Genomic DNA, 25,710 nt, shown 5'->3' on the forward strand with positions numbered 1-25,710 from the left:
ACTGTGACTGTGTGTACTGCACACTGATAGCGACAGCGTAGAAAGCTGACCCGCTGTAGGTTGGTGTAGAATGTGACCCCAACTGGAGTAATCTGAAAAGCCTGAGGATTACATCAGTGGCTCGGCTGTCACAGAGGAGGCAAAGTCACACATTGCTGGTGTGTGTGTTTCTAAAAGAATGCACCAAACATCCCATCTGGTGGTCGCACGCAGCAGATACAAAATCTACCTCTACCTCTCTTTTTATCTATCCGTCTGGCACATGCAGGTGGTCTGTTAAGACAGCGCTCTCAGATAAAGCATAATGCAGCAGCCGTCCCCTGTTGTTTTAAAACAATAGCTGCACTTTGCCCTGAGGTCACAGCAGAAGGACACCCCAGCAGGCCAGACGTGTGTCACCTGCTTTGTCCTCTCCTTAGCACTGTCAGGGCACAGAAGAGCTCAGCGCTAAGCTTCATCATTCACACATCGTAAGGGATTGTTCAGATAATAAGTTTGGATCCCGGCTGGCCCAGTTCATTTTTCAGTTAACGACTGAAAAACATTCAAAGGAAAAGTTGAGATAAAGAAAAATACAGTTCTCTTATTGTTCCCCTGACTGGAGAAAAGCAATTCCCAAATTATACAAATAATTTATTCTTGAGAATTTTGAGCGTTTCACGATGAATTGTTTAAACTGAATCTCCATCAGGAAGTCTAACTTTAAAATATAATGTTGTTATATATGTTCAAAATGTCTATGTGATCTGATGCCCTACCTTTGACCTCATCCTTCTGGCCTTATGTCATCTCACAGGAGAGGTGTGTGTAGGATGTAGGATGGGGTTGGTGAAGGTATTGATCCTGTCACTCCCCCAACATGAACACCTGTTGGAGACACCAAATCCCCTCTTTGTCTCCACAGACCCCTCTCACAGTGGATTACCATGACAACGCCCATGCATAACATGGCTGAAGACTGATTATACAGCTTCACATGGTCAATTATCAGTGAACAGGGTGCATTGTTTTAGGAGACGCTGCCTTTTCTTGTGTAAAGAAAGGGGAGGCTGTGGGTAGTTTTCTAGAAAGCTTTATTTCATCTTATGTTGTCTGTTAGAAATAGATCTAATCAGCTAGAGTTTCACACCATGCCGGAATGAAACGTAGCATGTGAAATAAATGCAAACACACCAACAACATCAGAAACCTTTCATATTTAAAGGTACGTTTGAGTAAATATAAGAGGCGATAACATCAAATATCCTTTCAATAAGCAAGAGAGCAATGATACAGTTATGGAAACATATCCCAGCTTTTATTACATCAGGTGGAATGCAATTTTAAAGGTCTGACTTAGAAACATGGTGACTCGTAATGTAAAGCACAGTGGAAAAACCCAGGCGACACAAAGAGCAATGTAAACAACAGAGAAAACACAAGCACTAGGCACACAAATTACATGAGTAACACAGATTGTTTGTAAACACAACGCACTGTGCATGTTCAGTTAATAAGGAGCTTAATTAAGGTGGATAAAACATGATAAAAGAAGTGTTAAGTTTTGTTATTAGATTGTACTGTCACATTTCTATATTTCATTGTTTACATTTGGTTTAGCATAACAAAAACTATTTACAAAGGCAAAGAGTTCACATTATTGACTGGGATGTACGTAAATACATGGTCCTCTAATAAACATTAGCTCAAACTCTTAACAGTGGCTACAGAGAAAAGCTTTTCACAGCATATTGCCATCAACTAACTCAAAATTAGTTAAAACACACATCGCATTCGGCTTTACATGATTCAGGCTCTGCACTTTCTCCGTCAACATCCAACCCAGTGGCAACTTCCTGTCTGTTCTGTGAAGGTTCAACTTTGTCACTCATAAACATCAATATGCAGGAATCATCACACTGCTGAGCTCTTCCTGTTAGTCACAGTCAATTCCTTCTCACAAGTACAATAAAGCAGCAACCATGGGAACAATACCACTGACATGAATGTAAAAACATGAATTATTACTGTATTATCAATCACAGCATGTTTAGTATGAGTTAGTGTGTAAAGTAGATAGTTTAAGAATATAAGATCATTTATTTACCTATCAAACACTATATTGTAATACCTGTAATATAAACCAACATATATTATTACAAGATAGTATAGCTATGAATATGTTCAAATACAAATCGTACTTCTTATACGGCTAAACATTGTATAATCTCAATATGTCCGGCCACTGTTTCACTCCTCGTGTGATTATTACATTTCAGAATTGTTCTTGATGAACTTGTGCAAAAAGAAAACAGAAATATGTAACAGGCCCAATCTGATGTATTTATGAACTTCTGTCCTATGATGTCTATTTTTAAACCCAATAAAAATATGGGCAATAACAACCACAGATATGCACTGTCGCATTCACTTTTCATTTGATTTCATTTCACCAAGAACCCTCAGGAGTGGTCAGTCACAAATTCTCACAGGGAAAAAAATCACAGATATTACCCTCTGCTGGCACATCTTGGGAAAGCACTCACATGAAATAATAGCTGTGAATGATAGAAGATGTGCAGGATGTGAAAAACAACACTGTCCTGGGAGACTCTCTGACTAAATAATAGTCATTTCTCTTATTTTAGTTCCCTTCATCGAGCTGAAAATTAACAAGGCAATTCAGATGTTTTCCCAACAAAACAGTAAAGGCTCTCAAGCTTCTGTTTTTTCCTTCTCATCCTTCTTTTTCTTGCTCTTTTTCAAGAATGACGGTGTACGGAACTTCTTCTTCTTTTTCTTGGGGGACTTGGTCTGGCTCTCCGGGGTCTGAGCATCCCCCGTCTTCTCCTTCGTTGTTATGGAGATTTCCACTGTTTCTGAAGTGCTCACGCTCAGCTTGGATACCTCAATGCTCAGATCCTCCTCTGTCTCTGCCAAGTGGTCCTTCCCATTGGGTATTGTGTCTGTCAACAGTAGAAACCAAGTTAGTGATGAGGGATGTGGCTAAGTGCCATCTCACAGATAAGGCTGTAATAATAAATTCAGTTATATTAAAAGGCATTTCTTGTTTTTCACAGAGGATACCAAAGGGATGTAAAATACAGACACAAACAAGTCACTAGCTCCAACGCCCAAGGATTTCAGTACACGCTAACAACTAATTACCTTGCTTAGCTGGCGTCATTAAAGGAGAGAGGGAGAGCGAGATGGTAGATCCATCAAATGTGGTCATCTCATCTGCATCAGTGGCATCATCATCTTCTGTAAAAGGATTAAAAGTCACGAGAGGTCAGTCATTCTAATGTAATGTGCTCTCAACAAATAATGGAAACAGAAAACTCAGATGGTGAAGAAAATGACCTATCTAATCAGCACTAAACACAAAGTACAGCTAAGATGGATAAGAACGTAATTATTTTTGCAGATTTTTGGACAGACAAAAAAAAGTACTGGGCTCATTTTGAGCTAATGATGGTGCTAGTTTAATGGATCACTAAAGTGATTACACTTCACCCAGAAAGTGATATGAATGTCTGGATCTAATTTCATAGGAATCCATCAAATAGTTGACAAGACACCTTATGGTGGTGCTGGACAAAAAGGGAGTAGATCAGGTCAGTGGACTCAACTCATCCTTTGGTCAACATGGAGGCCTGTACAAAATTTTACAATGACAAGGCATCCCATAGTGGCTGAGAGTTTTCATGCCATCAGTCGACTCATGCTGCCAGTGTGACAAATCAAATCAAAGGTAACACTGGTTTAACAATGTTGCTGTATTTTACTAATCTGTCTTTCCTGCTGTGTTCCAAAAGTGACATATTATTGTCACAGTAAAAATAAAGGTGTTACTCTGATCACAGCTGAGGAAATGTTTTCCTCCTACACACACGCATATCGCACACACACATTTCTCCTTGTCTACAGTCATAACCAAGACATGAGTAGTTTGACAAGACTGATGTCTTTGCAGCTCATCTCTCTCCATCCTTGTGAGCTGATTTCACAACTCAGAGAAGAGTGAAACCATGGAGTGACATTTTTGTCCTGATGGCATTTTTTTGCAGGAAGCTCCTCATTTCTGTGAATGTAGTTCCAACATTTCCTCCAGGCAGGAACCAAGGACCCTGCCTGGACTACAGGCTAATGACAGTTTGAGTTTTCATGTTATTGCAGCAGCCTTGCTGAATATATAAAACTTCACCAAGTAAGATAGCGACCTTGAAATATTAACATCAAAACCAACAATTAATAATAATGAGAATAAGTACAACTCCTCATATTTGCACTCATTAATGTCTAATGTGTGCATCCACGTGTGAAAAAGTTGAACAAGTTAAATATGATATAATGATTATCTAGAAATCTGCATTTAATGAGCTCTGCACTGTTCCCTTGTCGGCCTTGTTTGGTAAAGTCAAAGATCGCCGTTAGCCTCTGAGATTACCTTTGTCTCCCCATCTCCATTTCTTTCACAACCTCTGAAACCCTAAAGGATTAACTTCAAAACATCATACGCTCATAATATACATGGGATGGTGTCAGATTTGAGCCCATGTAAACCCACACAGGATTAAATAAAGCAGAGGTTTTCTCTGCCTCTAAAGAGAAAGGGTGCACTGTAAGGCTTTGTAATGGTGAAGAAATGGTTTGACCCCTGAAGAAAATGTAGAGAGAATATCAATCAGTACCTTCTTGGACCTGCTGCTTTCTCTCCACCATGTTCTTGTATTCCTCCAGCTCTTTCTCAGTGAGTTCATTGAAGGGGTTGGGGGGAAGAGAGCGAGTGTGTTCCTCATCCTCAATGATGAAAGCCTGACACAGAAGAGAGCAGAGAGATATTACTCAATGTGGTGTATCTTGCGGTAAACAAGTGATTTCTCAGACATAACAGTGAAGAGTGGTTATACATTCATCTCATGAACAGTTCTTCTCTTTCTCGGCTGCTTTCACCAACAGTACGTGTACCTCTGGCTGTTTTCACACAGAACTCAAATCTTCTAGTACAGATATCTTCAGTTGATTCATTGATCCAGTTTCTTTAGCTGCTGTGATCAAAATTCGCCCAACTGCAGCAGGATTTAGGATATTTCACACAAACTGATACTTAATTCTTGAGTCTGATGCTTATACTGTACATATGTTGCACTATTTCACTTTTTGTAGTTTTATATTATTCAATAATTGTGCTTCAATAATTACAACAACAACATAAAAAGAAAACTGTGTCACTAGGCTGTAGTCCAGCCAGAGTCCTTGGCTCCTGCCTGGAGGAAATGTCGGAACAACATTCACTGAAACAAGGAGCCTTCTACTATCTTGTTTTAAGCAAGAATAATGGGACTTGTTGTAGTCGATGAACATGACTTCAGAGTTTTGAGTGCCTGTGTCCTCTTGTAGGACAAATTACGCTGTTCAGCATGAAATGGTGCAGTAATGGTGCTCTTTCAGCTGTCAGTGTGAAAATGCACTTAGGCAACTGAAAAAAAACTGTAAAGAATACAGTGGTACAATCTGTGACACAAACTGCACTGGTGTCTCCATGGCTTTTTCTTTTTTTTACACAGATGATTATTTTACTCACTGGTCCTGGGATGGTGTCCACAACGATGCCTGCTAGTAACTGTGACTTTGGCCCTGATGTCATCTGCTCACCTCTGTGCTGTTCCTTTATCTGAACAAATGAATCCAAAAAACATAATTTTAGTTGAAGAAACACACATTATAATGGTTAAATAATACACATGATTTGGTAACATCAGCTCAGATTCAGGGAAATTATAATGTCCACTTCTTCCTATTTTAGTCTTTCTTTCAGCAAAGTCATCAACTGATTGACTATAAACTGACAGATTACTGTAATAAACAGACATTAGCTGCTGCCCTTCTTGTCGGAGCACAGCAGTTGCTCTTTTCTGCATCAATTTATAGACTCTGAACCAGTTTCTAATCTCTGCCATACATCACACAGAATGCAATGTTCAAAGATTATTTCTAATCACAATAATGTAGATGCAGTGACTTAAGTATTTTTTGTTGTGTGAAAAGCATGATGATGTTTTCAACTGACCCGGTTTCTCTTATCCAAAACCTCTGTGGGATCCGTATTGAGTGGGACAAACTGGTTGGGGTCCTCAATCTTTATTGGGGTACCAATGCAATTGCCTTGCTGTGAAGATTTCATCCACTGAGAAAAAATAGAAAGAGAGAAATTCATAAGGGCCAAACCTGGGTAGAAAAGCTCAAACAAAATGTAATAAATGCATTTATCAGGACTGCCACAAGAGGGCAGGCTAATATAAAGGAATGGCAGCTCTCAAGCTCATCATTTCCTATAGAGACCAAAACAGAGAAGGTTGGATTAGTCGATTCTCTCTTGACATGAAAATTAGCGCACCATGGTTTTCGTCCTGGGGCTGACATCCCCGCTGGGTGACTGTTCAGGAACATTGACCCTTAAGTAGCTGTTGGGCGAGTTGAGCCATCGGGTCCTTTCTCTCTGCTGTTTCTGCGCCATAAACTTGAAGGGGCTACGCAGGCCCAGCTCGCTGTCCTCTGGTGGCAGAGCAGAAACGGTGGCAGGGATCTCCACATCATTCTTGGAGCGGGGTTTTTCACGGACAATGGGGTTTCTGTAAGAGTAGCCTGTTCTGTATCCCTAGAAGGTCACACAGAGAGGGAGCGTTTATTCAAACTTGCTGAACAAGTTATCAGTTACAGGAGAAATTGATTTTTTAGTCTTTCACTCCAGTCTTCCAGTACACAATTAAATAGGAAATATGAAGTATAAAAGATACAAAATTCAAAGGATGCACTGGCCACTCAAGATCCGCTTACACAATGCTTTTAAATATTTAACTACTGCTGTATATACAAACAGCATTTTTGCAGACATGCCCAGTTTCAGAGGGAAAAAGATAAAAACTTTGGTTTGAAGGAGTGTGTTGTGTGTTGTTAACAATACATCAAAGGCCGGGAGAGACAAGTAGAAAACGACTGATGGGAACTCGCAGTATGTGCAGAGTGTAGTTTAAAGCTGGCAGTGCACCACTACAATCAAATGAAAATTGGCGTTTTCTCGCAGGCAGTATGACAAGTTTGAAACAGGAAAAAAAATAAAAATCCGGCTCTGGGATTTGACTCGCCACAATGTAACCAAGCCATCTAAAGAAATCAAAATTTTGATCACAACAGTTTGTTAACTGGCCCATAGCTGTCCATTTATAATTATATACCGGATTATCATTTGTAAAAGGAGTGGCCCCTATTTCCAACTTTCAGGTCAGTGTTTAGCGTGTAGGAAACTTAAACTCTTGTATTTCAGCTTGAATGGCTCATACTGTATATAAAATACAGAATACAGTAACTGTAGCATTCAGATTTATTTTAGCTTGAGACACTCAGTTTAATATGTGGTGATGACAGACAGATTTTGACAGAAGGGGACACTTCCCCATCCACACACCTCCTGTTTTTGATTAATAGGTCTGCTGAGAAAGTACCCCCCCCATGTTTTTCCTCATCTTTTCCATCCAGTGTTAATAGCTATGACCTTTTGTACAGCCGGGGCTCTTGTCGTCTTTGCTTTGCTTTCTGACGTCATTTCATTCACTAAAACCTGAACTCCTCCCTCTGGCTTGGAAGGACAGGCCTCCTGTCCACATCCAGCACCGTATTCAACAGTCTTTGAGATAAGGCCAAATCCTATTTCCAAATTGAGTCCACTAGAGTCCTTACACTAAGTGACTGTGTGGTCTATGCCGCTCTAACTGCCCACAGCATGCCTCGCCATCTGGAAGCTATGATTGAGAGGGTGGCTGGGCTATGATCACAGAGCTAACACAGCTGCAGCCCACTCCAGCCACAGTTGTTAGTGAGTAGCTCACTGAAACAGACACAGTCTGACATCCTCTGTTTCTACAGAACATGTCAGGCGCTGGTCATTAGTAGTGTGGTTAGAATAGCAGGTTTTAAACTGCAGCGCAGCATAGAAACTGTCAGGGTGTTACAAGACCAGCAGACAGCCTGTTACCCACAAAACATATCCACAAGCTTAACATGTCCTCACAGTAATTACAAGAGTTTCTGTAATTAAAGTGAAAGATGTTCACACAGCAACAGCGATGATGAAACAGTACGATTCAATTACACAAATCATTTTTTAGATTAGATTACCCAAAACATATCCAGTTTCATTGTGTTTTCTAATCAGACGCTTCCTGAGGAAGCGCCTGAAACGGGAAACCCAGAGCATCGTGGGTAAAAGGCACAGGTCAGGGTTCACTCACCAGGTTGTCCAGCATCCTCATGAGGGACTCGTACTCGGCCTCGCCCACTTTCCACTTGACCTCATTGTCCATCACCACCCCGGCAGCGGCCACTCCCTGGGTCAGGGGTTTAAACTTCTCCCTGTCCAGCAGCACCAGGTTGTCCATACCACCTGAGCCCCTCAAAGCGTTCACCTATAAAAAAGACATGCAACAACAAAATTACTCTACTATAATTATTACAAACCAAATTATTATTCAGTTCAAAGCTAGAGACGATTTTCTCCTTGTGTTCTTGAAAGCATCAGAGGGTTAAATATTCTCTCCTCTATCATACAATACAATCTCTAAAGAGCTGCAAGTAAATGTGAACTGAGCTGTCAATACGAGTCAAAAACAAACACAGTCCAGACACATGAGGATGATGGAGAAAGCACCCCGACTGCCTCCCAGACATAAAGCAACAGGAGAGTCTCAAACACTGCAGGGCTCCACCTGGCACCGACTGTGAATGGCCCTCTGTAGCACATATTTGACTTTGCTTTGTTCAAACATACTGTATGCTCCACTCAGTTTTGCTTTGATTTTTTAGACACTGCGGCGAAGTCTGAAACATTTGTGTAAAAAAAAAAAAGAAAAAAGAAGGGAAAACATTTCTCCCGATGAATTACAGCAGTGATTTATAAATATTAACTTTGCTTATTGTGTATGAAAGTGTTTTCAAGGCCGTCGGCATGTTTACAATTTGCTTTGACCTGAATGATGCCGCTACTTTTCATTACCAGGCAGAAGTGGTATCAAAAGTAAAAATCAATATTTTTGTACCTGGATTTCACAGGCTTGTTGTGAGTGGTACACATAGTGAAAAGCCTCTTCTACTGTTTCGCCCAAAGCGAGCAGCCCATGGTTCCTCAGGATCATCACCTGAAAAATACAAGAAACACTTAAAATGCTTTATGGCCCACCATAATCACTATCATGAGCCATTTTCTCAGAAGAGCTCCAGACAATATCTGGACCTGTCACACTTTCAGCACACGTTCGCTCTTGCTGTGAATTCTGCGGACAGTGAGCAGCTCTAGTCAGACATAGGCTCAATTAGACATTACATGGACTTGATACCAGGGAGATTGCAAGGTAACACCTATTTAATGTCCGCTTCAACTGATTTGGACATGTGATTTCACACATGCAGCTCCACCAGGTGATGTCAAGAAAAGTTCATAGTGCATGTGTGAAAGCAGCTACAACACACTGAGCACATCCATCTAATCCACGGTATCAGCACATCCGTATATGCAAATGTAAATTTATTATTCATGTCTGCATTAATTAGCAAATGTTCCCTTATCAACACATTTGTCTTCACTTGGTACAGGTGTAGCATTAATTCAATCTCTGCACCTTGAATTGTGCTTTATCTAAGACATGAAAGAAAATGTACTCTTCATTTAGCTTTTCTTCCTCAGTGGGATTTCACAAAAACTGAGGTTTGAGGTGAAAATATGAGCATCGAGAGCTAAATTTGATGGTGTTGACAGGTGACAGCATTTTGGCTCGATCTATAAATCCTCTTTATGGCGCTGATAATGGGGAGTTTTTTTGCTGATTGTTTGTCAGAGAGGTGTTGATTCAACTCTACGGTAGTTCTTGAGGTTGTTAAATGGTGCTTTTGTATTGGGTTATATCAAGAGGTGTTTCTGATATGGACGTAGAGAAATAGATAAAGTTTTACTTATCATTTTTGGGAAATACTCATTCTGGGGGAGTTAGATGAGAAAATAAGTACTTGTACTGATACGCTTAGCTTAGCATAAGCCAACATATTATGTCTCATTCTGTCTTATGAAATTGTCTCTGCTCTGTGTTAATGCTGAGCTTATCATCTCCTGGGTTTGGCTTCACATTAAGCAGACAGAGAGTATCAATCTCATCTCAATTATCAATCTCATCTAAATTTCAGCAATAGAACTAATATTTCACTTTCTGTATGCGGTTAAATAATTGACAGTTAAAAGAGGAAAAAAAAAATCATAATTTTCAGATAAAATGCTATAGTTGAAGTTTAAGCATTAGCGCGTTTATGTACGCACATGTATTCATTTATTTACATCTATGAGCTAACAGGTACAAATTGCCTCATATGCAAACAGTGCATGCAGCGTTATATAATAGGCTAATTACCATTGCAGAACCGCACAATTAAATAGCAACATGTCCAAGTGCAATACTCCAGTGGCAGGAGCTGCAATTTACTTTGATAAAGAGATAATGTGCATTGTTGGCACCATAAGTGTTACGTTACTATAGACGCCCTGGCCTATAAAACATATCCTCAGGACATACAGGGACACGTTTGTTTGGTACAAGACCCAACAAAAATCACAACATCAATATTATTTTTAAGTGAAAATGAAAATCATGAAAAGTTAAACTAACTGAAATTGTATACCACAATCTCAATATCTGTCCTCATAATCACAGTTTTTCCCCCCATACTGTACAGTCCTAATAATAATTGATTCCTTTTTCCATCCAGCTGTTGAAAGCCACTCTATCCCATTTAAAAGTAAGCCAGTCATTAATGGAGTCTCTTGGTTTGACAGTACCTTGGCAGTAGGGCCCAGAGCTTTCTGAAACTCCACCTTCTCCTCTTTATTATCCAAGCTGCCATGGTAACCAAAGCAGCTCACGTCTCCCAGAAGCAATGCCTCCTGGGATATGGGCAGGATTCCATATTTCATCGAGGACACCTGTTAACAGGGGATAAAGGCAACTGAGACTGTGACGCACCGAGGTGTAAAAAGAGGCACTTTTTTATTTTTTGCTGTCAGGCACAAATGAAACTTAACACAGCGATGTTCATCATGTGCTGTGCGTTTTACAGCCAAGCTTCAAAGGAAATGGTAAAAGCACGTTACGGGGTGTCTGCATCTAAGGGGGCTGCTTTTAATTCAGCTTTCTTCCTGTGGTGCGAAATAAGCATTTAGCAGCAGCTTTTATCCTTTGCTCAAGTTGAAGCTCATTTAACATTTGCCTGGAGTGTACTTACAGCAGCTGTAGCGGGGGTATGTATGTGGATGATGCATCTCACATCTGGGCGCATGGAGTAAATGGCAGCATGAGGATCAAATCCAAAATGATCTATACCCAGATCAGTAGAACCCTGGTCCACCACCTCACCGACTATGTTCACTTTCACCTGCAGACAGTAGAGACGCAAAAAGCAGATTTAGAGATGTGATGAATGCCCATTGGCGGTCTAGTAATCATTTGTGTAGTAAAACATTTTAGTAGACTGACCTACTCATTGTAATTTCATACCTGGTTAGGTAATTAATATAGAATGACTGACTCATTAAACCCTGTGAAGTCCCTCAGTAAACAAAGTTTACTGATGTTTACAATCATTAATTTCTTACAACAACACATTGTGTGTGTATGCTTGTGTGTGTGTTGAATGTGTTTCCCTGCTCAATCTTTTTTAATATACTGTAACTCTTCTTACTGCCCCCTGTCAATTGGTGGATTCTTGTGAAACCATTGGCAGTGATGTGTATCATGTCACCTTCATGCTTTGTGAGTGTGGGTGGGTGGGTGCGCGTGCACAATCTTTTGTTTGATTGATTTGAAATTCTTTATTCAGTCACATCACACAATAGCAAACGTTATCGACACAAACATTATCGACAAAATAGTGACTGAAAAGGCACAGGCAGAAGCATAATGCTTATATTAATGCCTGTCCTACATACCAAATTAAGCTACCCAGCATTCTTACAATATAAAAAACAAACAAACTTACAATAAGACATAAGACAACAACTAACAAACAAACAAGCAAACGAATAAACTAAACTAAACTAAACTGTAAGTCACACAAACAAAATAGAGACCCACACATAAAAGTATTGCTCTGTTGCACAACTAGAAGCCAAAAACTCCACAGTGTACCTTGAAGGTACAATGACTTCATTGTGTACTTTCTGTAAAACTGGTGGAGTTTATTTGATAACACTGATACCCCAAACACCTGTGAAAAATGTTTCACATTAGTTGTGTTACCTCTCAGTAGTGCTTACATTTGAAAAATGTCTTCTGCACTTCCACAACCTCTTCATGGATAACACTTACAGCTCATTCATTTATTCCAATGACATTGTCGGGGCATAAGACATAATTAAATTTTGCTAACTGCAGGTAGTAAAACTCTCATGACATGATTCATGACGCATAATTGGAAGAAGACAACACACACACACACACACAGCCATTGTACTTACCAAATTTGCTGCCGTCACCTCGGCAAATGACAGACCTCGTGGACTAATGAGAACATGGTCCTGCTCTTTACTGACACGAATCTGAGAAAAAATGAACACGTTATTAGAGTCTAAACATTCAAATACTACAGTAAGTACAGTCCTAAAACATCTGCAGTGTTACTATAGTGTCTTGTCGATGTTTGATAGGCTTGTACAGGAGCATCTTTGAGTCATATGATACTTGTAGTGAGAGTGTCTCCCCTCTACATTAATTCTTGTCAGGGCACTGACGCCACAGGAGACCAAATCTCTACACTTAAAAAAAGTTATTTAAGTTGGGTTAGAAGCTCGTCTGTATGGAGAGACCCATTTCACCTATCCAAGGGTACAGGAAACTTTGAAACTACACAGGAACAGCGTCTTCTCAACAAATCAGCACCTGGTTGATAAAGCTGACTTTCTAGACTTTGTCTTTGGGGAAAATCTGTGCTTTAAATCTTGACATCCCAGGTGTTCGTCACATATCTCTCTGTGAATTCCTGCTATTGCGGGGATGTTCGTATTCACACATCTTACTTTTCCAAACCATAAATAATATATGGTTTCTGAAAATAAAGAGGTTTTCCCCTTTAAGCCATCCAGGTGCCAGAGAGCACGAGGCTCACATAAAGATACACAAACCTTGTGCTGCATACATAAGCAGGTGTGCACTGGAGCGTGATGGTGAAGTTGTACTCACAGTAATGTAGGAGCTTGTAAAACGAGCCCAGCTGAAGAGGTCAACAAGCCTGTAGAGGCTGGCCAGCCTGCAGCGACTCTGCTTCTCCCCTTTAGCAAAGGACGGAGTCTCAATGCCGTACAAGTCGTTGACTGGGCTCACCATCCCATAGCCTGCCGCAAGACATACATAGGTGTGTCAAAAATATAAAATTTGTCATTTTTTCAATGTTTACAGGGAGGTTCACAATGGTTTTTGGCAGAGCATATCAAGCTAAAGATACCAGGAAACTCTAGTCTCCACAGTTGAAGCTTAAAAAAGGCCTTTCTCAGAACTCCCAATGATGAACTTCCAAGGATATTTTGGACTAAAATGCCATATAAGGACATTTAATGACAGGAGGACCCTGTCTTTTACAGCCACTTAAGCTTTTAAGAAGAGCGGGGCTGTCTTGGAGTCTTAACATCCATTTCCTACCATGGGATTTCTCAAACATTTACAGTTCCGATAGTCAAGACTTTAAAAAATTGATCTGTTCAGCTTCAGGGTGCTCTGTGACCTCCCCAGAAAAAAATAAGGCATAGAGGTTATGCTAACATAATTAGCATTGCAATCTGCTGTAATTCATTAGTAAAACTGGTCATGAGGGCAGCGTAATGGAAACACTGACAATGAAGAATGCTGTCAACAACATTTTTTTTTGCCTTTTCCGCTGTTTCAGGGTTGTTTAGTGTCACAAGAATCTGAGAATTAATCCTCTTACAATGAAGATATTCAGCCTGCATAATGCACACAGACAGAGTATACACACTGAATGACAATCAGGCCCAAAGGGAGACAGATAGAGACATTCACACACACAAACATTGACACACACTGCAACGCACTGATGGGTGAAGTCAAGGGGCCAGCCCCTCCCAAGGTGCTGGCCATCACCAGGTCAGCAATCTGTCTCAGAGCCAGGAGACCTGTAGGGGTGTTGCCTTTCGTCATCTGGTCCTGGATCAGGCCTTCCAGCTCATCTTTAAACACCTGTAAACAAAGAAAAACAGAGAAAGACTTATACTTTGTGGTAGGGTAACGTGAGGTGAGCCGAGTTAAGACGAGGGCAGTGAGAGGGAAACACAAACACCTTTTGTAAAGCTCCATTAACCTAGCAACTCGCACATACACAACCTAACCTTGACCTCATTCCAACGCCTCGTCAGGATGTGTCAGGGGGCACAGCGCGCTTTCAGGTCCTCTTTATTACAACTGTACACAAATCACGACAGACCACTAGAGACCTCTTTGTGAGTCTGTGAAAAGGGTTTTCACTAGAAGCGGGGGGATCGCTTTAAACCTGACTATCAATTTTTTGCCATTTAGAGTAGCCTGTGAATCTTGAAACAGCGCTATTTTCCTGTGCGCTGCAGCTAAGCTCCAGCATTCTGCCTCATCCCACCACAGTTCCCATGGTGATGAGATGAGGTCTACTTGTTGGGCCTGTTATGCAATCGCAGATGAGTGTGGGCTCGTCTTATTTCCGTGTGCTTCTGTGGCATGTGTTTATTGCACTGCCTTGTACTTGATCTAACCAGGCTGCACCGCTCTGTTTATCACCCTTATGGTTTATATCATATTGAGGTAATATCTGTCGGCTCTATACCAGTTGTGAGTTTATTAGGTACACTTAGGTAAAGCTGATGTAATCTAACAAAAAAGATCCTGCAGTAAACTCTACCTTCATGATGCTCAGATTTTGTTGAAACTTTGAGTGAGGTGTTGATGCAACTGCATAATTTTGTTAAGTCCAGTTACGTCAGTGAGGGAAGTCTAAATGACCATAACACCTCTTTGCATAAAGAAGAACATTTTACTTGATTTTCAAAATTGTTGCCAGTTAATTTTCTGTCAATGTCCTTTTATCAGATTAAGAGACATTAATTCTTCAAGGCTGAGCTTTGAATCAATGTATTGTGCTCAGTATATTAAGTGTGATTAAGCAAGAGCTCAGAAGCTTTTTAAAAAACAGATGGTTAACACATTGCATCTGTAATAACATTAGTAACAGACTTTGGAAGGTTATCTATGACTGAAGCATTTGATCATAGCTGCACTTTAACGTGGCACTCACGGAAGATGTTTATAAACTAAGTCAATAGCAATGGTAAACTCACAGCTAAAGCCACATCTCTACAGTTGAGCATATAGATACACAGGAAAAAACCTGAGTGAAGGTACTTCATATCTCTCTGGCTCCTCTTACTCATACACTGTGAAAGCTTGTGTGTAGGCGGGTGCTTATATGGCGCTGCAGGCTACATACTGGACTCTGTAAGATCTGGGTGACCCTCTTCTTCTGCTCCATCATATTGAAGTCCTGCCTCAAGTCCGGCGACATGTTCTTGCTGCGTAGGTACTCGGGGTCGTTCTCATCCACGCGGTCAAAGTATCGCTCCTTGGAGTCGTTGCTGGACAGGGACAGGGTCAGAGACCCCGCCGCCTGCCTCACCTCCACCAGACTCATGCCCACACTGCGCAGCCACCCCTCGTCGCTCTTCCTCTGGAACCTGCAAGGGAGCGCAAAACGTCACTGCTGACTTCACATTTGGGCTGTCAAGGCAACGGGTGTTGTTTAAACAGAAAAGATACTGTATGGATGCAGTGGTGACTCATGTAATTACAGGGATGGAGACAAAAGAGAGGAGAACATTGTTATGTGATTGATGCTGCTTTGTGCAGAGCTGTTGATATGCAGAAAGAATGATTCAGTCACAGCTGCTATAGACTTAATGCAATTCACACAAGTAAGTACAACTTTACACCACAACAATGCATGTGAGCATCTCCCCTCACCAAACGCCCACTCTCACATTTACTTCCCCTCACCTGTGTGTGTTTTAACACAGAAGTTCACGCCTCTTTCTCCTCTATTTGGACAGAGGCCAGCTTATTAAGTGAAGAGGTGAGAGCAGCAACAGTTCCTCCTCTGCCACTCAGCCAGAGGCTAGAAAACATTGTCAACAGTACACAATGTTAGGCCACATGTAAATGAACCTGTTTGAATAGCAGTTAGCACCTTGGGTGCTGCAGTGTTACCTGCATGTGGGGGTGGAGGGATACATGAGACACAGAGCATTAGGCCTCAGAATGAAATAGTTTGAACCCAACAAACCGAACTAACTCTTTCATTGCTGGTTTAGCAGCAGTCTATTATCCAGAGCACTCGAGGCTTGGTGTCCAATTACAACTTTAAAAACCGTTTATACTGCGAAAAGTACTGCGAGAGGACGACACAGCTACTTTGAGACTTTCTGCATGCTGGGTGAAAAAAACAAAGCGAACAAATGAACCCACGAGGGAAAACTGTTACTGTAAGTTGTAAATTACCTGAAACAAAGTGTTCAGCTCGGGAATCAACTGCCTCCGGTCGCTGTGATGTCGAATTTGTCCGAAAATGTTAAGGAGACCGCTGTTATTCCCGAGTCGGATACATTGTGAGGATAAAAAAAAAAACCCACAACAAGAAAAGCTTGCAGGGCGCTGCTTGGTGCTGCTACAGTATCCAGACGCAGCAGACTGCCCGCTGCGGGTGAGTAGTGAGTAGAAGAGTGGAGAGAGCCTGCATGGAGGAGGATGTGGGTGTGTTTGTGTGGGAAAAGGGAAAAGTGACCATGTGACTTTACTTATCCACCCACTAGGCCTTATGTATTCAGCGGGACAAAGGAACGGCCACTCAGGACCGGTCCAGCTTTTTTAGGTTCCTCTCTACATCTACAACCACACTGCAGCCTTGCCATATGCGTCACAGCGACCATTATTCTGTGCTATTGTTTCATCTCTGGTGGCATCCCCAATACCCCTGAAGGAACTTGTTTAAGGATCTCTGCAGTTCTCGATAGGGATTTGAAGCAGAGTTTGTGATTTTTTTTATTATTATTAATCTTCCCCTCTTCCTTTCCCCCTCTGAGTGTGTGATTCATTAACTTCTGCCACTTCATTTCATGAATAACTGAGGCTCCTGTGTTCTCACAGCGGCTCAGTAGAGGTTTTTATCAAAGCTATACGGCCCAGTCATACCAAAACAGAGTACTTCAAAGCAGAGAGCAAGTGCTTCCCTCAAAAAAAAAAAAAAATTAAATGAGCTTCGCCAACAAAAAAAAAAGAAAAAAAAAAGTTTTCCATAACATAGGATGTTTGCACACGAAAAGCAATGAAACACAGATGTTGTGTCGGGCAGAATCTACCATACTGTGATCACTTTCATGTGCCAATATGCTGCTTCTGCTCCCTCTGAAAACATTTTGCACGTGTGTCCATGTAATGATAAGATAGTGGTAGTAATAACACCAACTAATGGAGCCTCACGCTGGGTTTTTTTCAAACACACTTGCACACTGCTCTTCTTCAAGTGAATTAAATTGGTTCTCTTACAGTAAAAGGGAAATAAGATCAAGATTAAAGTGAATACGAAGCTGTGCAGATTTATCCCGCTAAAGGGAGAAGGGATCCCTCTGCCCACCTCTCCACTCTTTTCTGCCTTGCTGGTCAGTCTCTCCAGAGAGTATTGTAGCAATATTCAAATGCACTCCATATTAAGTGAATGCGACTCTTGAATCTCTAATTTTCTCAGCACCCCCCTTTGCCAGCCCAGGAGTTATTACCGCCTTTGATCACACACAAATATTGAGATTTTTAGGAGTGCGAGAGAGAACGATTGGATGATATAACAATTCCAGGAAACAGAGTGGAGTCTGGGAGGCAGAGCAGATATGTGGACATATGGGTTGATGTAATGAAAAGCAGAACTTTCTCACTCCTGAGCAGTGTGACCCCTCAAACCCTCAAACCCTGCCTCCCTGTATTTGGCTGAGTTCCCACCGAAACAAGCTTAAATGTCTGGACACACACACACTCACACACATTCACAACGTCCTCCCACCCGCCAGCCTCCGCATTCTTGCTGACTATTTGAACTTTTCAGTGAGGGCAGTCTACCTTGGAAGCATTGAGCAAATGTCAGATGTTATTAGTCGATGTTTCATTCATACAGATTACTGCTAAGGATATTGATGTCCACAGATAAAAGCACACCTTTGTCTTGTCACAAACTAGCTACTCCACTGGAAATCATCTTCAAATGCAGACACGCAAATGCTCCCTAGATAAATCAAAGAACATACAGGATAGAAAAATGGAATGTGGGGGGGATACCAACTCCAAAAAAACCTTGATGTTGATGAAATAACTGAAAACTTTGTGCTATGGTTACAGAAAGCCAAAATAATGACATTATAAATAACGCTTTTTTATAGCCAGAGTCAGGTCATAATGAAGACCTGCCTGCATAGAACATGGCAGCTCTCATTTATTTTATCAGCTCTCCTGAAATCCCCCTTGTGGCGAGTCCCTGATTTCTACAGCCATAGTGCATCAGCAAAAAGTAGATTCTCATTTGATATCAACAATGAAGGCTGATAAAAGAACGAAATACAAAAGACAACCCAGAAAGCAAAACTCAAGAAAAACTGCCAACCAAAGTGAGACAAATTCAGTTCTGACTTTCCATTCATTAGAAAGGCCCAGAGGAGAGGTGAAAGCTGTAAATGTGTCACGGTAAATGAGGAAACATTGTGTGAAACCCGCAGAGAGCGACATTAGCAGAAAGAATGATGAGCAGTACCATGTTGTGGCTGAACTTTGGTTGAGCTCCTGAGAAAGAAGTCTGGCACTCTACGGCAGCTAGAGCATGTTATAATGAAAAAATGTGAATGCCTCAAGCCACTCTTTGACCAGTCTTGTCTCTGCTGCTGATGGGTTTGAAGAGGTTTATAACATCAGTGAGGCTGCTGCTTTATCTGGTTTCTCTGAACAGCAAAAAGCTTTGTCAGGTCTTGACATAGCAGACTGAGCAGTGAACACCTAGGGAGAATGGTCATCCATTGTGCTGCAGTCTTATTATTAAAATTACAAACTGGCAGTAAGTATAGTGGTAATAATAGTGATTAAGCTCACATTCATTGTAAATTGAAATATAGCCTAAGTAGAAAAATAATGAAAACTGAATATATGCGCTAAAAAGGCTCTAAACTTAGCTGCAGAGGCAAGAGAAAACAAAAAGAAAGCAGCCAATAGATGCCATATAGATTATGTCAGACTTTTGACATATTACAACACTCTCATACTCATACATGACTGGTATAAGATAGAGCTCTGGCAGGTGTCTTGTAGTCTATGTACTGTCATCTACCTTCCTCTGTGATATCAAACATGCCGAGATACCCAGAAGACATTTTCAGGAAAAGCTTTAATTTCAGGTTCAGCACAGTAGAATAAAAATGCCTTTCATTCTCAACCTCATCCAAAATCACACACAGCTGAATGTCTGTTCTGAATGGGAAATGCAAATGAAGTAACATCCACCCCCTTTTTAAGAAATCTGTAATTTATAAATATTGAAATTATGCATCAGTGGAAGATCATGATGTACACTTGATAATTTACCCTTTTAACGACATCTCATTAATTATTTAAAAAGAATCATTAGTTATGTTATTAAATATACATTGTGCAGTTTCATAAAGCCGGGGGACTTCTGAGATACACATATGAAGAAAAAAATAATTGAGGGTGTAAAATCCTCCTTTTCATTTACCTAATGTAGCTCAAACTCAACTTGGACCCCCAACTTTAAATGTAGAGAGATAAACTGATGTCATCACAAGGACGCCATGGCTATTTTCACAAATGTGGCAACAGCATTACTCTCCATTATAGTGACCCTATCATCCTGTGTCAAAATGGTTAGATTCAATTGTATTTACTGTTTCCGTAATTTCTTAATCTGTCCGTTCTAATTGGTGGGAAATTACAGAAAATTAAATCGTATTGCTGTTAAAACAGACAGTTACAGCACATAACAAATGCTGCTTTGGAAAACTCAATGCAAACATCAATCAGCATTTCCCCCCCATAATTCTTTGAAGATTCTTTGTAGATTATTACAAGTAATTTCAGCACAGCCTAACAGATGATACTACATCAAACCAGACTGTTCTTTGTGAGTGGATGTTATTGTGCTTCATATCTCCTTGTTAAATCAGATGGATTCCTTTCTTACAGCTGTAAAAGACTGTGGAATGAAAAGAAATAGTTTGCTTCTTTCTCTGAATCTCCCGTCTGCTCTTCAAGCTGTCAGGAGGAACAACGTGGTCTAAATCCAGCCTGCATTTTCAGAGACCACAAATGTCACCAGAAAATGCTGCAAGACAAAAAATTATGCAGACTATGATGGAGCTTTCAGTGAATTGTTCTACATGCTATAAAATCATCACCAGAGATCTATTGTTTCTTATCAGAAACTAGATCCATGTTAATTTTAACATCCAGAGCTAAAGATTCACATTATAATGATGATTAATTTGAAAGGGCGAGAAAAAAAATAGAGGAGAACTTTATCTTGTGAGATCTCTACCAGCGCGGTTGCCGTGGAAACCAATGCTTATGCTGTCTCTTGTGTGAAGCAAAATGAGGAGGAGAAGAGTGAATGGGTGCCAGATACCGTCCACTATTACAGACAAGAGGGTGCTATCTGCACATGCCATGAAAAAGTAAAATTAGAACTCCAGCAGAAATGGAAACACAATGAGGGAAAGTTATTACCTCATTAGCAGATATAACACGGGTGGTTCTGCCTCTTTGAGTGATTGTTCTTTCTTGTAATTACAGCACAAGGTATGGGGTCATTGTATTTCCTCATAAACCAGAGCTGCTCTGTGTTGATTCCCTGGAAGATTGAAATTGCCAATGTTTCCCTTCTAACTGCGGACATCTTTGAGTTATGTCAGAGTTGTGCCAGCCCCCCCACGCCCCTTCCAGATATCCATTTCTGATAATTATTCTTTGGCCACTGGGGGCACCTTATTTATTAACTCAATGACCCTTACCCCTGAGTGCAGGCTAAGTGATTGCGGCTGTTTAGAGAGCAATATGACAGGGCCATAATCTAGGAAGCTTCATTCTTATTTCCAGATCAAAATATTTGAATATTTTATAATCATTTCCTCAGTAATAATCACATCAACGCATCTGCACATTCTCTGCCCTCAAAGATCTGCATGTCATCGTGGACTAAGGAGAGTTTTAGACCATGTTTTACATTTGAAACCCTAAACACACGGAGAGTAAATGTTGTTCACCCATTTATCTTGGGACCGTTATCTGTGATATTCTCCAGTCATTCTGTCATGTAGACAGTATAAATAAGTTACAGCAATTCTCTTTAGAGTGCTGTCCTAATGTCTCAATTGATGGACGCATGGACAATTGAAATGACTGATCAGTACATTACGTGAACCTCCACAATGTCAACCCACTGGGAATGATCTATTACACAGAGGAGTGAAAGTGTACTTCCCTACCATAGTTTTCCAGGAATACTGTACATTTAAGTACAAATTTGCATGAAGCAAAACTTGCACACAAAGCTTTTGCATTAATTTAGCAGGGAAGGCTGGAGAGAGAACGTATACAGCAGAGTTTTTCTTTTCTTTTTTTTCTTTTTACTTTTGCTACCAAACAATGGCAGTGTTTTTCTGGCTTCACACAGAATATATCACTCCACAACGTGCTAAAAATGGTCTTGCTGCACTCCCACAGCAGGGTGGGTGGCAACAACACAGCACACTTTGAACCTGAAACAATTTACATTGTTACAGTTGGAACGGTGCCTTCACAGCATTTGGGTGCAGAATCACATCGGCACCCACATAATCATGTAATCACACATACACACATGCACCAACGTTGCAGTAGTGTGGAAGGAGACAGACTTTATTTACCTAAGTGGAGAAGCTGGCTGTAGTCCCTACTGTGGTTGTCTTTGGATGGCCTCCATGTTGGAGATCTAGTGGTTAGTGTGTGGTTCTCTCTAACCGAGGCTGAGGTTGCGGTCTGGCTAACAGATCCCTTATACGTTGTCACGTTCAAACCGAGACTGTGGGAAAATGAGGTGGTGATTTTCAGTTTAGTAAAGCTGCAAATTTCCTGTAAACCACACACATTTATGCTAAAACCTGACATTTACAGCTATCTGGGAAATATTCACGTTTAGCACCGTAAAAGAATACCATTTATTATTAAACTCATTCAGTGAGAAGGCGATGACATCGTAAAACTCAATCTAACGTAAAATTCATAAAAGGAAAACTGTGTAAAAGAGCAAACTGGAACAGGAACAATCTATTGCACGGGTGAAAGGGTTTGGGTCATGACCTGCCTTTTTGCTTTTATGGCTGTCTATAACTCACATCACCAGGCGCACATATTATGAAATCCTGTGCTCCCCCAGCCCAACATCTAAAGTCAACAAATGCTTGTTCAGAGTAATGCTTCTAGAGGGTGACATTAATTGAAAGCAGCTGTTTGAAGCCTCTGCAGTTGGAGTTGACGGTGCAGCTGCAGACAGGCCGGTGTTGCAATGAAGATGTTAATGCTGCACTGTTAAATCTAGAAAGCACTGGGAAAAAAAGATGCAATCAACTCTTAAGATGAATGCACTCAGGATTGTATATTTTTATCACAGTATATAATATGTACAAAAGTCTATCACAAACTTATGGCTAAGCGTTCCTCTCCCATTGACCGCATCCTTTATCTGCTATCAGAGTATTGAAAATAAACTCAAACTACCCAAAAGCTTCAAAGCCTACCGATCAGAAATCGCACCATGCCATAAAACTTATCTGCTTTGATCTTAGGTCTAGCAAAAAAGCCTGCTTCAATGGATAAAGAGGTAAAAAGAATACAACTTACAGTGTTGGTCGTCTTTACACTTATCCTGCAGGAGAATTCTTCCAGTTTTACTTCAAACCCCCACGGTTCCACCAGTTGCTAGAGAGCTGTTTACATTATCACTTTGAAGAGGGTCATCTGGTTTCCCAGAAGAGAGGCAAGTGCTGCTTTGCCTCTGATCTCCTGAACTCCCTCGGCTCCTCTGTGACAGCGGCTGCCTATTCTCACAGGAAAGCAAGGGAAACTTGTTAGAGGAGGTTCTGGAGACCAAGCTTTCAGATGGGACTGGACTGGACTGAAAAAAAAAAAAAAATGGGAGGGACGAGCTTCTACCCCTCACATATATACTAAATATATCATAGATATGATTTAAAGTACTTCTAAACTAAACGTTGTGAAGGCAATACTTAATCTTTTATTAAGCGCGAATTACCGGCGAATCAGTATCTAGCCTAATCATAAATGGAGGAAAACGCCGACAGCATATTTTTCCTCTGCATATTGAGCGTGCTTCATGTTCTAAATTTTGCTGTTGAGGAGGACATTGCACACAGTGAATGCTCGCCTGCTATCACCTCCTCCCACATACTCTCTTACAGTGAATGAGTAGGATGTGCTGCTCTCCCGCTTTACTGCGCTACCTGAATACATCAGGGGATCTGAAGCTATTGCTGTGCAGGAGGAAGGAATAAAAGGAAATTGTATGCCATAAGCAGTGGGTTAACAATTCAGCAGAGTATAGCAACAAATTGCACAGTGATTACAGGGTCTGCTTGGTCTGCCTATAGCTCGTCTTATAAACCATGAAGAAATATCAAGTGTGAAGTATTTTAACTTCTTGTACAGATTTCTGTGTCAGAAAGGCTCTGTTTAATATCTCTAATACGCATGCTCTCAGTAGACCCAGATGTTTATCAATCTAAAGAAACTCCAGATGTTTTGAAAGGGAAACCAACAGGAAACTGTCCCTGGGTGATTTTATTTTTGTTGGCAGCGACTGATGAGTTAAATTTAGACGTTTTTCTTTTCCCACCCACTGCGCTTGTTGTTGTTGTCTTTGAGCAGGCTGATAAAACATTAATTTCCTGAGCTTTCTGCAGCCACTGGGCCACACCCACAAAACAGCCCCAGTCAAAGAGTACACTCACCGAGGTCAAAGGTCTCGGCCCCATGACGGCAAGTTATGAAAATAAACTTCCACATGAGGGTGAGGGTTGGGAAAAACTTTCTCCGTACCAAGATAACTTTGAGTGATCGTTGCATTACTTGTACACACACACGCACACACAAACACACACGCAGACAATTTTTCTGAAATCATGGCATGTTGGGTGAAACTTGTCAAACAGTATCCCTACGCTACACTGCCATCTAGTGAGGACTCTGCAAACATAATGACAGTATAAAGATGTCGCATCACCCCCTCCCCCCCACCCCTTGTCACAGATGCTCTCATGCTTTCCCTCACTCTCTCTCTCTCTCTCTCCCTCTCTCACTCCCTCTCTCTCCCATTTCATTTTTTGGACAGGCTGAACCAGCTATCTGGAAAATCAAGAAAATAAGACACTGGGGGCAGTGGAGGCAGGGAACGTCACATTGTGGCTGGTATAGCTCAAGGGTGTTGAGGGTCCCTGCTTGAGACTTGAGCAAAACACTTCAGTTTGTTTTGGTGAGAAGTGTCAAACAAATCGCATACTTTGCTTTGTTGACATCCAGGCGAGAGAGCTTTAATTGCAAATGTGTTAATTTGAAATTATTTTGATAACTGGATTTTATGTATTTAAGACTCTTTAACTGGCCTATGAAAAAAGAAAAATATTTGAAATGACAAAAATATCACAGCATCACTAGCATGAGCTGGTAGTTAGAGAAATATACAGTAAATCATATATTAGATGGCATATATTCAACCATATTTTGTAGAGAAATCCCATAATGTCTTGTAATCCATTCCTGACCACTTTTTCATAGCAAATAGCATTCTTCCCCCTCAGTAACCTTTAATTAAATCACATTCATGACTGTTTAAGCATAAACATGGCTTCTATATATATACAAAGCTCTTAAGGTCCTAGAGGAAAGTGGTGACATGATCATAGAAATTGGCTACAGCAGGACATCACTCAGCATCAGTGTTGATGTAACAGATATGACAAAAACAGCAAAAATAACAGAGTTTGATCTGACCGTTGATCAGGACGTTATATAAGCTGCACAAATGATCTCAAAATGCTCCAATGAAATTGAATGAGCAGTGGTGAGTAAAACTTTTCAAGGAGCAATTAAGATGGGATAAGATTAATATTCTGTTAAGATGTAGGTCTAATGATTGGCCCCGAATCTCCGAGTTAAAAAAAAAAGAAAGAAAGAGAGAGGGAGGGAGGTTTTGCCCCCTTGAGAAGACATCAGAACATTAGTCTTTCAATGAGGTATCATCACTGACGACCAAATGTAATGTAATAGGCTGTAAGAGGCTATGAAACCAAAGAGGAGTCAAGAGAGCGGCACATGTCAGGAGATTTTTCCAGCAGACATTTTACACAGGGAAGCATTTGTACTATAGTGACTGTGACGTGTCAGAAAGCACTGCCATCAAACCTGAGCATCGCTTCAAAACATGCAAACAATCACACACACCTTTGGAGAGACTGACGTGTGCACGGCATCACCTTAATCTAGCGGTGGAGGGATGATCGTCTGATGG

General features: G+C 40.8%; 1 protein-coding gene across 2 annotated transcripts; it reads right to left on the reverse strand.

The window, feature by feature from the left end:
• Positions 1-1,120: 1,120 nt before the first annotated feature.
• On the reverse strand, positions 1,121-23,179 carry add3b (adducin 3 (gamma) b). Of its 2 annotated transcripts, XM_083988094.1 has the most exons (16): positions 16,605-16,776; positions 16,104-16,221; positions 15,541-15,784; positions 14,120-14,264; positions 13,254-13,405; positions 12,533-12,613; positions 11,302-11,451; positions 10,859-11,002; positions 9,075-9,173; positions 8,271-8,444; positions 6,380-6,640; positions 6,053-6,169; positions 5,567-5,656; positions 4,674-4,797; positions 3,148-3,243; positions 1,121-2,945 (listed from the first exon to the last, which is right to left on the reverse strand). In XM_083988094.1, exons 3-16 carry the CDS (start codon positions 15,739-15,741, stop codon positions 2,695-2,697), a joined length of 2,085 nt encoding a protein of 694 aa, XP_083844220.1. In that variant the 5' UTR covers positions 15,742-15,784; positions 16,104-16,221; positions 16,605-16,776; the 3' UTR covers positions 1,121-2,694. The 2 variants fall into 2 exon arrangements, with proteins under 2 accessions (XP_083844220.1, XP_083844221.1); XM_083988095.1 differs by lacking the exons at positions 16,104-16,221; positions 16,605-16,776 and adding an exon at positions 23,028-23,179.
• Between the last annotated feature and the right edge of the window lie 2,531 nt (positions 23,180-25,710).

Source organism: Trachurus trachurus (assembly GCF_905171665.1).
Source record: "Trachurus trachurus genome assembly, chromosome: 15".
Classification (NCBI taxonomy): domain Eukaryota; kingdom Metazoa; phylum Chordata; class Actinopteri; order Carangiformes; family Carangidae; genus Trachurus; species Trachurus trachurus.

What these genes read in the sequence shown, in the direction of transcription:
- add3b (XM_083988095.1), bottom strand. Translation starts at nt 15,741, where the DNA reads ATGAGTCTGGTGGAGGTGAGGCAGGCGGCGGGGTCTCTGACCCTGTCC. An exon ending in TGGACACCATCCCAGGACCA is followed by an intron (nt 4,798 to 5,566) that starts GTGAGTAAAATA and finishes CTTCTGTGTCAG; the next exon opens with GCTTTCATCATTGAGGATGA. An exon ending in AATGACGCCAGCTAAGCAAG is followed by an intron (nt 2,946 to 3,147) that starts GTAATTAGTTGT and finishes TACTGTTGACAG; the next exon opens with ACACAATACCCAATGGGAAG.